Here is a 13,228-nt window from a genome sequence, read left to right on the forward strand (position 1 = left end):
TACTATGGAGAGGTAAGAGCCACAAGTGGCAGACCCCTGATCTAGTTGGAAATACATTTAAAATACCTATATTTGTATTTTTTTCTTCCATCAAGAAAATGAGACAGACTAACTTTAATGTTGTTAAAAAGTTCTGTATGAAGCTAAGGCATGTATTGTACTACTTTCTTATTTGAAAGATTGGAGACAAACAAGTTTTTATAATAAAAAAGCATGTTTTTTTGGTTTGTTTTTCCAGAATAGAGCAATAATATTTAATATTTAAAAAAATACAAGACATATTTTACTAAAAACAACAATTCTGGAGGAAAAAAAACCTTCTGTACTGCCTATCTTTAACAATACAGATAAATACTGACCTCTGCTGAAACATTTGTGCTAAGTCAAGCACAACTAGAATGTGAGAATAATCACTGAGATACATTTTCTATCTTATTTCTATCAAAGATTTACTTTTTTGTAATTGAAACAAACATTAATGCAGTTAACATGGATTTTAATTGACATCATAAGATCTTTGGCATTTAAACACAATCATGTAAATAAATATCAAATAAATGCAGCATGTTGTGAAAAAAAAAACACTGCCACAAACTGAACATCAACCTTTTTAAAAATTTTTGACTGAGGAGCTAAAAAGAAATCTGTAGCGTTTTGATAAAAAAAAAAAAAATCAATTCAAAAAGCATTGTTTTTTTAATGTTCTTCATGTCAAACTATGGAGATAACCTTTTATTCAAAGGCCAAACGTCAGGTCGGTTGTCATTCAGAAGAGCCACATATCTATGTGAGCTTCCACACACAAACACACTGCATCCTGGAAACGTTCATGTTCAAAAGAAACTAAATGTTGTTCTAGTTACACTTCTCATCAGTAGAAATAGCATCCAAAAACTGCCGCCACACAGAAAAGGCTGTCCTATGAAGCAAACATAAAGTTATTAAATATTGTAATATCCTTTAAGTTGTCTCCAACACAATTGGGTAATTATCGCTTACATTCATAAACACATCTTCTGCGTAGTTGTCTGTGTCAGCATCCCAGAAAAACCTGGAACACATCCTGGAAAGACACAAAAAGAATAAAACCCAAACTTTTTATCTTAATTTTTTAAACATTGAAATATTTTTGATTAAAACATTTATTCATATTTCATAAATTCATATATCTTGATTTGTACAACATAAGAAGGAATCATCTTTTTAAAAAAAACAAAAATTAGTGTCTTATGACTCATTCTCTAAATGAAATTGGACAGCTACAAATAAAACATGTTTAGTGGGATTAGCTAACTTTTTTTTCAGTTGTGACCATAGACTGTAAATATACAGTCTATGGTTGTGACGCAGCAAATATGGGCGGGGCTCCTGCTCCGCTCCATTCTGATGCAGACAAATCAACTGAGTTGCCATCTGGCTTAAAACTGTACAGCTGGGTAGCTCCAATATTGATAGCTGTTTTGGGGGCTGTGAGGGGCTGTAAGCTAACAGGAGAGAGTGCAAACAAAGGGATGATGGGATATCAGCAGAGGGTTATTTTTGCACCAACAGCCACAAGTCAGCAGCAAATTTCTAATAAACTGCTGCCACTCTGAGGAAAATTTGTCTTGAAAAACGGCACAAGCTTTTAGATTTTGGCTCAAAACTACATCCTCATAAATAAAAGACCAGTGAGAACAATTTTACAACAAATAACAATATAGTTTGAGTGGGATTTTATGGCTACTTTGGCGTTTTCCACGGCTTACTTCACTCCTTGACCTCGTTGTTCTCCAATCATCACCTGGACAATGATCTTATATTTGTCAAATCCGATACCTACACAGAGAAATGAGGTGAGGTGATTTATATCAGTAAAGTCATCTATAAAAACAAAGCAGTAACAGATAAGTACACAGACATATTAAAATTAAGAAAAAAAAAAGATTTTTCAGGCCAGGGGTCTGAATCCTGAGACTCTGGAACCACATGTTGCTCTTTTATTGTTCTATTGTAGCTCTCCAAATGAAGAGTAATTAAAAAAAATAAAATAAAATATTTTTCTTATTAAAAGGCAAATTAAGCAAAACAAATTGATAGATGAGTCAAACTGTATTCAACTCATTCACAAACAGTTAAATCAGAATGAATTCCTCCGGGAGGCTCCTGACTACAGTACCCATCAAGGGGTGCAGCTTTATAGTTACCAAAGTCGTGCTAATATATTTTGACGGATTTTTGCCACATAAAATCAGTCAGAGCACAACCAAAACTTGTACATTAGATTAGCAGATTATGAGGTGGACTGTCTATATTTGAAAATGATTTTAAGTGCAACTCAAACGAAAAATATGCTACGGCTAATTTAGCTCAAATTTAGTTTTGATTAGTTATGTTTAAAATGTTATGGCAGAGGTGCACCAACAACAATAAAATAAACTCCTATGTTTTCTTTTTTTTTTAAATCACTGCTGACATTAGACATATACTACTGCATTTACTGCAGCATGATAATCAAATGTTGGACGGTGTCTTTTATTTTGAAAAGAAATCATGCAAAGCCCTGTCAAAAAGAATGAAAAAAGTATAAAAAGTAAAATAGTATAGATTTTTTTTTTTAAATTCTCTTTATGTTTATTTTACAAGAAAGAAAACTAATAGTTAATTTGCATTCATCATAATTAAAACAATAACATAAATACAAATAATCATTTTCTATAGGTAAGAATTTGTGGCTGTTTCAGGGTTGTGGTCATTAAAGAATTAACCCAAAAGACTATTTAAGTGTTTACGATTGCAGACCATTGGTTTCAGCTAAGGGGCTTTTTTTCCCACTAGAAAAAAACATTTAGGAAAACCTTTTTGAAATAATACCTTTTCTTCTATAACTTTGTAGATACGTATGTGATTGTTTGGTCTTAGGTTTATTTTTGCTTTTTCTGGATTTAGCTTGTCTAAATGACACAGCCACATAGTCTTCAACTATGTGGCTGTGTCATTAGTGCTCTAAAAATAAATAAATAAAAATAATGCAAAATGTATTACTGTACTTACTCTTTACTTTATCCCTAATGCACTCCGCCAGTGAGCTGCACAACTCTGGGATTTTCTCTGCCTCATACTTCACTCCAGACAGACGCTCCCTTACAATGTCATGAATGAATTCCTTCACAATTGCTGGTTTAAACCTGGAAAAGAAGCGACTTACTTTTACAACAAAGATCCTAAACCGGTTGAGAAAAGCACCAAAAAGCTGCAACAAGTCCTTCACATCTGCTTTAAAGACAGTCATAAACACATTCTCCAGCTTTGTAACTAAAAAAAAGAAATACATTCATAATTCCAACTGAAGGCTCGCCTATTAGAAGGCAGCATTTGTTTTTAGTGATTTACTGTCATCACAACATGAACTAATAAAGATTTAATGGAGGCAAATTGAACTTGTTTCTTGGTTTTTGACGACTTAATTCTGAAAATAATTGGATTTTCCTCGCAAATCTACTATTATGCTTTCCCTTTATAGAAAAGACGATTCCTGTGTGTTACTAATTTATTACTTTAGTCAAATAAACACTCAAATCACATGCAAATTCACGGACTGCCGACGAGCAACACGACCGCTAGCTTAGCAGCTAAAAGCTAAGCTATAATACCGCCAGAAACAACATGATTAACTGTTTAAAATCATCTTACTTTTTCTGATAATCTGGTCGTATAAGGTAAGTACCCGTACCCGATTCTGCCATGGTGCAGAATTTTAAAATATAGCTTAAAATAATTAAAGGAAAAGCCACAATGCTAACTAGCTATTCCAAAGTTGTATTCGTTGCCATAGTGACCAAAAGAGGCGTGTCTCTTTTAGACAGGTTCCTTTCCTGTTTCAAAATAAGAGAGGGCGTCTACTTTTTTCCATATTCTTTCCATACTTTTTTTAAAATGATATTTGCTATACTGTTGGCCCTAATACTAAAAGATTTCAGAAAGAAAAAAACTCAGTGTTAATTTAATTAGATAAATGTAACTGTAATCTGAACTAAATCTTTATTTACTATCAGTTGTGTTTCTTCTACATTCTTATCTTCTGGGTGTGTTTTTATAATGTGGATTTCATGGTTAATTGTTTGCTAAGTGGCATGTGAAGCAAAAGTACAAATACAATTACCTTGACCGTTACACACCTCATATTGTGAAACAGAAAGAAAACTCATCATTAGATTAAATGAAACTAAACTCTTCAGTGTTTCCTATAAAAACATACTTCAGATTTATTTAAATCAACATTTTTATATAAAAATGTTGGTTCAAAGACCACTGACTTTACTTCAAAAGTGATCTTTTTCTCTATTATTATGAATAGTGTTTCAATGTACTTAATATTTTAATTACTTGGTTAAATTATGAATCTTTTGAACCATTGTTTGTTTGTGCCCACGAATCTGATTTTTTTCATATGCTAGCTCCAGATTTATTTTTATTTATTTATTTTTTTTAATGATGGCACATTTGTTTATTTTAACAAAATAACATTGGTATCTTTAAAGTTCCTGTGTGTGTACAGCATGCGTCAGTACAACTGGCACTTAGTTTCACTTCTCCTTTCTTGTTTGCCAGAAGTGAAACTTAGGGAAAGCCATAGATAAAGGTTTCATTCTGTTCATCTGGTCCACATTCCTACAGCTTGTTTTGACTCAGCACATATCAGCTGTTCTGTCTCTTCCTAAGCCACTCTTACCAAAAGGATGGAACCGCTGGAATGGAAACGCATTTTTCAGGATGAAGCAAAAAGTCTTCATTTTGGGCACACTTGGCAGATGGAGTTTGATGACACCATTACACCTGATCGTCCAAACCCAGGCTGGGAGCAGTACATCAGGAACACAAGTGCAAGGTAAGTGCCTCAGACTGCTGTTTATGTCATGTTAGATTTTTATAGATAGATGTTTTTTTTATTTATTTAGTTTTGTTCTTTACTATCTGCATTTAAGCCAAAAAGGGTGTAGCTCACATCTGTTTAATAAATAACCAATATATATGTTTTATCTGATAATGTATTAATTAAAATGTCCTTGAGAAGCAAGCATGAAATAGGAAAAATAAAAACAGCATCTGTAATTTAGCAAATCATGTATATATTTTTTTGTTTTGTTTCGTAGTAATTTATCACACAAAATTTAGACTTAGAGCATTTAGAAGACTACACATGTATCTACAACATTCAATATAGATATATGTAAATTTCAGAAGTAGAGAGTATGGAGCCCCAAAATCCTCCAAAAGAGAAGAGCTTTGGGGAGCAGTGCATGTACTACACTTATGTGGCCACTAGATGGCAGCATAGATTTTGAGCAGTGAGAAATGTTCGTCTGAGATTGACCTTTGACAGAAAACAGTGACCTTTAAAGAACAGGAAATTTGTTATAAAATGTTTTTTTTTTGTCTGCATGGTTTTTATCAGGCCTGACATGTCTTTTCTGTTTATAGTGCTTGAAATTCCCCTCCTAGCTGTAATTCATCAGGCGACAACTACATTTGTTTGTGGCTTTACATAATCTTTAGATTTTTTATTGCTCTCTTTTACTATTAGTTCACTGCCATGATGACAACAAGTGTGTACTATATTTTAAAGGTTCAGATGCACCTTGTGTGGGAGATCCTGGCCTTCCAACCGTGTGTTGGTGACCTTCCACATGCAGCTGATTCACATTGTGGGGACTGTGAAAGTCCGGGCGCTGCGTCAGAACTGCAAAAGGTGCACCAACGCTCCCATGGTGAAACCAAGCGTCGAGTCCTACAACATCAAAGTTCTCATGGAGAATCTGATGGAAAAAATTAAAATCAAATGCTACAAAGAAAAAAGGGGTCCGTCAAACAAGCCTTTCAGAAGCCAAGAGGTTAAAAGTCCCCATGAGCCTGATCACTGTGAGGCCTGCAAAATGGGGATCTGCACAAAAGAATGAGGCGTGGTCACATGATAAGATTATTATGATATCAAGAAAAGAAATAAAAATTAATATATGCCTGTGTGTGTAACTAAGTTTAAAGAAGTTAAACATGGAATTTGTGAGATGAATTTTTGATTGAAGTGTCGATTGATAACTTTGTGAAAACTTGAGGCCCTACCTCAGCTTTGTCTTTGGAAACAAATATCCTAAAAAAAACTTCTTGTTTATTTATCTTTTTACTGGGGTCTTACTTGTTGAGGTTTGTACTCCACTATGAGCACAATTATAATGAATTTAATGCTGTTTAAGTTTAACTGGGCTTTCAAAAACACAAATATATTGTTCTATTTCATTTTGTGTGTGTGTTATTTATTGTCTATCTTCTGTTTTCATTAGAGCTATGAGAACATGCGAATGCTTCTCTTTTTGTGTAGTTTGTAGGAAAATCGAATTGAAAAAGTGAGTGTGCATTGTCCAAACTCTTTGATTTCCTCTGTAATTCACGTTTTATCGATCTTGTGAAACAAGAAGAATCGGGGGGACTTTAAAACCATGTTAAATAAAAATCTGAATGTTGAGAATGTTCCACAAGTTTCTTTGAAGCTGTTGTCAAGTTCTTGATCTGCACATAAACAGTTAATTAAATACTTAAAAAATATTGTGTTCATTTTCTTGTTTCTGTTTTTAATTTCTGTCACAAAATAAGGATTATCTTTTATTTAAATAGAATAAGAATGGTTGTTATCCGACACAACTTTTGATCTTTATTGTTTAGAATAGAAAATAATCTAATAGAACAGAAAAAAACTTTATTGATCCCTCAAATGGGAAATTACCTAGTTACTTTATTAAAAACAGCAGATAGTGAATAAATAACTCTAAAACTATGCTTAAAAATGATGACAACAATAATAAAACGTTTTCCTGTGTTGAGAGTACTCTAGAATAACCTTTTGTTTGATGCAGCAGACTTTTTACTGCATTATTAAGTCAACTTTTTATTAAAAAGTCGTTCAATCCCATTGACTGCAGCAAATATTGCGATTGCCTTGTTTAAAATCATCTCAAATCAATTCCACGAGTTCCTGCCGATTCCTTCATTGCTAGTTTGATTTCATCCTCCTGGACTGAATTTGCCACAGAGAAACTGAACTCGTTGTTGAGACTCTAATTTATAACATAGTTCCTAGCTTAGCCTTTTGAGCTCTATCTGTTTACACCTGTGTAGCCCATAGGCTCCGCCCTCTTTAGTTAGTCAGCTCAACTGAGAGATCAGAGGTTAAGCATTGAGAGGTCTTGTTACCTAACTACATTTTATATTTTAGTAGATATTTTTACACATATTTTAACAGTAACGCGTTGTAATCAGGGAACAAAATAAAGTCAAAGGATACAGAAATTAAATCTGTGTGGGTTTTTTATATATATATATTTTTAAAAAGCCTTCAATAGGCTTGAATATTGAATAATCTGCATCTGACTGTTTATTTGCATTTGACCCACAGCAGTGTCTCTGCCACTGCTGTGGTCAGTCCTCCCAACAAAATGGAAATAATCTTCTATGCACTTCTTTTCTCCGTGTCGTTTGCATGACGTCTCCACACTCTGTTCGGGTTCCAGTGGTACGTTCATCTGGGTTCAGTCTTTCAGGAGTTGGCTTGAAAAGTGAAGCTACATTTCAAGGATCTTTAACCCTTAGATACCAAAGAAACTGTCAACTAAAGACACTGTTCTTTCGATATGATGGACTTGGGACGAGCTGCACAGAAGGTAACACGTCTTTACTTACAAGAATTCACGTATATCGTCACCAGAAAGTTTATCAAATTAGATGACTTTATCCATATAGTTTTTATTCCGTGTTCTGATTATTGACTTTCCACTTTGTATAATTTTGGTTTTGTCTGGTCTCATCAAACCAAATGATTTTTTTATGGATCAAATCATTGTTTCTTAGATTTATATACACCTAACCTAATTCTATTTGAGGATTTGTATTTTAAAACCGCAGCAAAAATCAAAATATGTTTTGGGTTTTTTATTTGCATAACATGATAAAAAATAAGATAATCTACAAAATGTTGAGACATGTATATCATTTGTTTAAAAGAATAATGTATTTTAAACGTAAATAGTTATTTGTCTTTACGTCAGCATGCATAGTTTTGTTTCTTCAGTCAACTTGAATATCAAAAGAAAATTTTAGAATTGTATTCTTAATGTCTTTTACATTAAAAGTGAATACAGAAAATAGTGCTTTTTTCTGAGAGAAAATATTCATCTTAAAATCCATGCAAAATATGATTGTAAAATGTAAATAATAAAACTGTTGATGTGCACTAATAACAAATAACAAATCAATAATCTGTTTTTTAGGTTTCTGTGATGAAACCCTTCAAGCTTCAGGTCCTCCTCATCATATTCCTCATGTATGGTGAGTCTGCATTTGTTTTTGGAGAATGTGAGATCACATTCTCCAAAATGAAAAAGTAATTTACACTTAAAGTAAAATATTTTTCAGAAAAGAACTGCTGCAACAGCTCAGTATATTCGAACAGACTTACGTTATTTCTTCTATTTCCCTAAATGATTTTACTTAAGCATTTTGGTGGTGTATTGTGTAGATAATATGGCCTTTTTGGAATAATCTGAACTGAAATAAGTTGTATTGATCAGGAAAGTCTGGAATGACTCGGATCATTTCAATTGCTTGATTGGAAATCTATTTTTAGTGTGTTTGAGCAACCCCTCGATCAGGACTTGGGACTTTTAAAATAAGCAGAATTAAAGAGTGACTGGTAATATTCTTGCAAAAATAATTATGTTGTGATGCCTCTTTGCTTCACCAACAGTTCCAAGAAGCTTGGCCGTCCTAAACTGCACTGGAACTGATGTTCCTTCCCTCGTGAAAGCTCTCCAGCCAGTCTTTAACCTGAACTCCATCAGACCCGTCACAAATGCGTCAACTTCAGTAACCGTCAACGTGCTCTTCACTTTGACTGCAATTTTAGGGGTGGTAAGGCACAGATAAAAAGGGCTAAACAATTTTTAGCTTTAGTTTTTAACATAAATAACAATATTGGATTAAATATGATTAAATAAAAAGTTTTATTCTGTTCTGTATACTATACTTTATCCAAAAAGTTAGCTTTTACTTTTTTTAAATGACTACACATTTCTTTACTTTTTCAGGATGAAAAGTCGCAGGTCTTAAAAACATATATCTGGCAAGACCTGGTGAGTACTTTCTTTTAGATGCTCACTGTTTTTTTATAAATATTTTGTCTTGTTAAGCATGTGAGCAAATTACCAGAACATAGCGATTAGATTTATTTATGGTAACATGCTTCCTGTGTGTGTTTACGGCAGACATGGAAAAGCGAGTTCACTGTGTGGGATCCAGACACCTGTGGTACTTCATGGATTGCAGTCCCAAGAACCCTGCTCTGGGTACCAGATTTAGTCATCAATGAATTGTGAGTTCCATCAGATAAAGAAAAAATGTGGATTATTATGGTCAGTATGTATAACAAGCTGCTTTTGATTGTAATTTCAATGAGAAAAGACAGTTTCTTTGCTGTTGTGATGTGTAAAGACCACCAGGTCGTTAGCATTGTGACTTGTAATGCAGCACACGGGTACAGGCATATAAGATGGAGAGATGTTAAGTTTTTCAAACTTCTATTTGGAGGAAGTTTCAGAAAACTGTTTACAAATCAATAGTAATAAAGCAAGAATGACACATTTCTGAAAAATCCCGAAAGGGACAGGAATCAAACTAAACACACAAACAGAAAACTGGTTCTTATTTCGCTAAAGTAAAATTATATATATATATATATATATATCGAAGTGACATTAAAATTGCTTTTTTAGTGTAGAATTTGTCATGTAAAACAAATTCAGTGAGATCCATAATCATTTCTTATTACAAAGACCCTAAAGGGACATCAAAGTTAAGAAAAAAATGGATTTCCCACTCCAGATAGTCCCTAGTACTCACTGGTTATCAATTGGTGAGCACTAGTTACTATCCTGTGAGCACTACTTACTATCTGGCTTGCACCAGTCCCTATCTGGTGAGCACCACTTACTATCCTGTGACCACCACTTACTCTCTGGTGAGCACCCCTTACTATCTGGTGTTGACCACTTACTATCCAGTGAACACCACTTACTATCTGGTGCGCACAAGTCACTATCTGGTAAAAACAATTACTATCTGGTGTTCACCACTTCCTATCTGGTGAGCACAACTTACTATCTGGTCAGCACCACTTACTATCTGGTCAGCACCACTTACTCTAAGGTGAGCACCACTTACTCTATGGTGAGCACCACTTACTATCTGGTGAGCACCACTTACTCTCTGGTGAGCACCAGTCGGTATCTGGTAAGAACCATTCACTCTCTAGTGAGCACCAGTCAATATCTGGTGAGCACCACTCACTGTCCAGTTAGCACCACTTACTATCTGGTGAGCACCACTTACTATCTGGTGAACACCAGTCACTATTTGGCAAAAACCAGTCACTCTCAAGTGAGCGACAGTCACTATCTGGTGCGCACCAGAAACCATTTTTTAATCTAAATGTCCTTTTATAGCTTTTGTTTCATTCTTTTATGGACAAATATCTTGACTTGAAGGTTTTTATTGTCCAGTTATTGGAGTTAAAGTTGTGTTGTTGTTGTTGTTGTGCAGCATGGAGAAAAACACGGCCCCTCCTGTGCCGTACATCTACCTGCATTTTGATGGTGAAATTTACGACTCACAGCCTGTCAGAGTGGTCAGTTCCTGCAGCCTGGATATCTACCTGTTTCCTTTTGATATTCAGAACTGTAGTTTTACCTTCAACTCCTACATCCACACTAGTAAGTTATTAAATGTATCACGTCAGGACTTTTCCTATTCAGCAGCACTTTAACTTAAAACAAATTTGTTTCCTCTGCTTTCAGTGGAAGACTTGAACCTCTCCCTCTCTATTTCTGGAGAGATCATGACTGAAATGTCTAAAGTGGTGATATCTACGATGGGTGAATGGAGCTTAGATCAAATCACAGCGAAGAGAGTAGAGATTTCAACCGTGGAGGGAAGCCTTTATGTGGAGCTTCAATGTCATGTAAGACATCACAAGAAAATGTGTCATTTCAACATTTTATTTTCTTCGATTTAGTGGTTCTAGCAGATATTGTTTGTCCTACAAATGTTTTTTTTTTTCTACAGATCTCCATCCGCCGCCATCCCACCACATATGTGGTGAACCTCCTGATCCCCAGCTGTTTCCTCATTGCAGTGGATCTGTTCAGCTTCATGCTGCCTCCTCAAAAGATTGACCGCTCCCTGTTCAAGATGACTCTGGTCCTGGGCTACACCGTCTTCCTGCTGAACACCAACCAAATGCTACCCATTACTGGAGACACTGTACCCCTCATAAGTTAGTTAGTTGCTTTATGATGGTAGAAATATAAATCATACTTGATTTGTTTATTTTAAATATTTGTCATTCTCTAAATCTGCATGTTTTTCTTTCAAATATTATTTCCTCAGACGTGTTCCTGTCTATGTGTTTGGTGATGATGGTCACGACTTTGCTGGAGTCCATCTTTGTTACTAACCTCCTGCATGGCTCTGCCGACTATCCTCCAGCACCTCGTTGGTTGAGAGATTTTGTTTTTCAAGTTTTAGGCCGGCTCGTAAGGATTTCTACAAACCTCAAAGAAAGAGACGACACTGTGATCCAAAATCCCAACGCACAAGGTAAGACAATGAAGTAAAATTAGCTTATTTTTGCATAATTTTTTGCATCTAACCATTTTTTTTTTTTTTTTTTAAAGAGATGACTGATTCCACTCCAGTAGTCATGAAAAATGAGATTCCGGAGCAGAAGGAGACCATAAATGGGAACATGAGCCTGCAGGTGCTCAGAAACATAACCAGGGATCTGAAAGTTATTCACCTTTATGTGGAGAAAAAGCTGAAAAGAAGCCTCAGCTCACAGGAGTGGATCCAGATCGCTCTCATCATTGACCGTCTGCTGTTTTTCTTTTACATTCTCTTCATATCAGTCAGCTTCATTACCATCATCATCATCTGGGTCGTCTCATACAACAAAGCCTGAATCATGTATCTTCATATTTATCATGCATAGCCTCTGTCATTTTTGTTTTGAAATAATATGTCAAATGAATGTTTCAGATCTTAACCTTCACTTTATTTTCAACTAATTTAATTTGTAGTTAACAAAAAAAACATGGATTCATGCTTTTTTTTGCAGAAAATGTTATTTAACATTGAACATACGGCTGTGTGTTTATTACTCAGCATAGACACAATACGATCCTTTGCATCTTAATTTGAAAAAAACACGACATGTGGCTTTTTATGAGATGCCGTTTGAGATGTAATTCATACTTGCTTTCATACACACTATCAAACTCTTTCATACACACTATCAAACTCTTTCATGCTTTTAGTAAAAATATCCTAATAATGTTCAGCCTTGAGCTTGTAGAAATGTCTATTTCATGTCTATCATGACAGTTATTTTCTGTTTAGTGTCAAACAATAAAATTATCCACTAAGATTTCTTTGACTATTCTGGTATTTAATTGAGACTTCTGACTGATTTGCACTCATTTTTCATTAAAATGTGTTTCCTAAAACTACCTAAAGGAAATAAACGAATTCAATTAAGTAAAGCATTTATGTTTTTAACGTGTCCCAAACAGAAACAGAGAAAGTCGTGCAAAATCCCAGAAGACTTTAAATAGCATGATTGTTTAGGATGAGTGATGGACAAAATCTATAACTCTGGAAAAGGAAAGCGCACCACATTCAAATAAATACATACAAACATCCTGAACCAATTTAAAAACAGGATAGTTGAAACTTAGATGAGGTCCTGCAAAACACAACAATAGTTGATACATTTGTTACGCTTGTAAGCAGTTTATCAGTTTGGCCTTTGTTGAAAATGGTCTCACTTTAGTTGTTAATAATGCTCACTAAGTATATTAATACGCCCTTTTCAGCTTAGTGTGCTAAAAAATGTCTTACTAACACCCTTTGAACACATTAATAATGTTTGTTAATGTGTTAATAAAGCTTGTTATGGAATCTTATTATGAAGTGTTACTAAATTGGGAAAAAAAGAAAAAAAAGAGTATGATGATTTATTGACATTTAATGACTGTAGTGCATCATACACACCTGCCTGTCCAGTACAAATTTCAAGGACTGAGGTGAATTTGGTATTTGTTGCATGTTTTAGAGCTTGTTTGATTTGGAAATTATGGCCAAAACAAAA

At 34.5% G+C, this 13,228-nt stretch overlaps 3 protein-coding genes across 3 annotated transcripts; 2 read left to right on the forward strand and 1 right to left on the reverse strand.

Moving 5' to 3' along the window:
• Positions 1-479: 479 nt before the first annotated feature.
• Positions 480-3,837, reverse strand: dynlt2b (dynein light chain Tctex-type 2B). The gene is made up of 5 exons (XM_024279450.2): positions 3,673-3,837; positions 3,034-3,167; positions 1,749-1,818; positions 1,000-1,063; positions 480-919 (listed from the first exon to the last, which is right to left on the reverse strand). The coding sequence occupies exons 1-5, from the start codon at positions 3,723-3,725 to the stop codon at positions 872-874; spliced, it is 369 nt and encodes a 122-aa protein (XP_024135218.1). The 5' UTR covers positions 3,726-3,837; the 3' UTR covers positions 480-871.
• Positions 3,838-6,579, forward strand: si:ch211-276k2.2 (receptor-transporting protein 2-like). Its single transcript, XM_024279449.2, has 2 exons — positions 3,838-4,867; positions 5,606-6,579. Exons 1-2 carry the CDS (start codon positions 4,719-4,721, stop codon positions 5,934-5,936), a joined length of 480 nt encoding a protein of 159 aa, XP_024135217.1. The 5' UTR covers positions 3,838-4,718; the 3' UTR covers positions 5,937-6,579.
• Positions 6,580-7,664: 1,085 nt separating this feature from the next.
• On the forward strand, positions 7,665-13,082 carry LOC112150719 (5-hydroxytryptamine receptor 3C). Its single transcript, XM_036211738.1, has 12 exons — positions 7,665-7,691; positions 8,298-8,355; positions 8,774-8,937; positions 9,114-9,158; positions 9,291-9,397; positions 9,991-10,126; positions 10,231-10,307; positions 10,624-10,793; positions 10,878-11,041; positions 11,146-11,356; positions 11,470-11,679; positions 11,757-13,082. The coding sequence occupies exons 1-12, from the start codon at positions 7,665-7,667 to the stop codon at positions 12,038-12,040; spliced, it is 1,653 nt and encodes a 550-aa protein (XP_036067631.1). The 3' UTR covers positions 12,041-13,082.
• The last annotated feature ends 146 nt before the right edge of the window (positions 13,083-13,228 follow it).

The sequence above is a fragment of the Oryzias melastigma genome, linkage group LG4, assembly GCF_002922805.2.
Source record: "Oryzias melastigma strain HK-1 linkage group LG4, ASM292280v2, whole genome shotgun sequence".
NCBI lineage: Eukaryota > Metazoa > Chordata > Actinopteri > Beloniformes > Adrianichthyidae > Oryzias > Oryzias melastigma.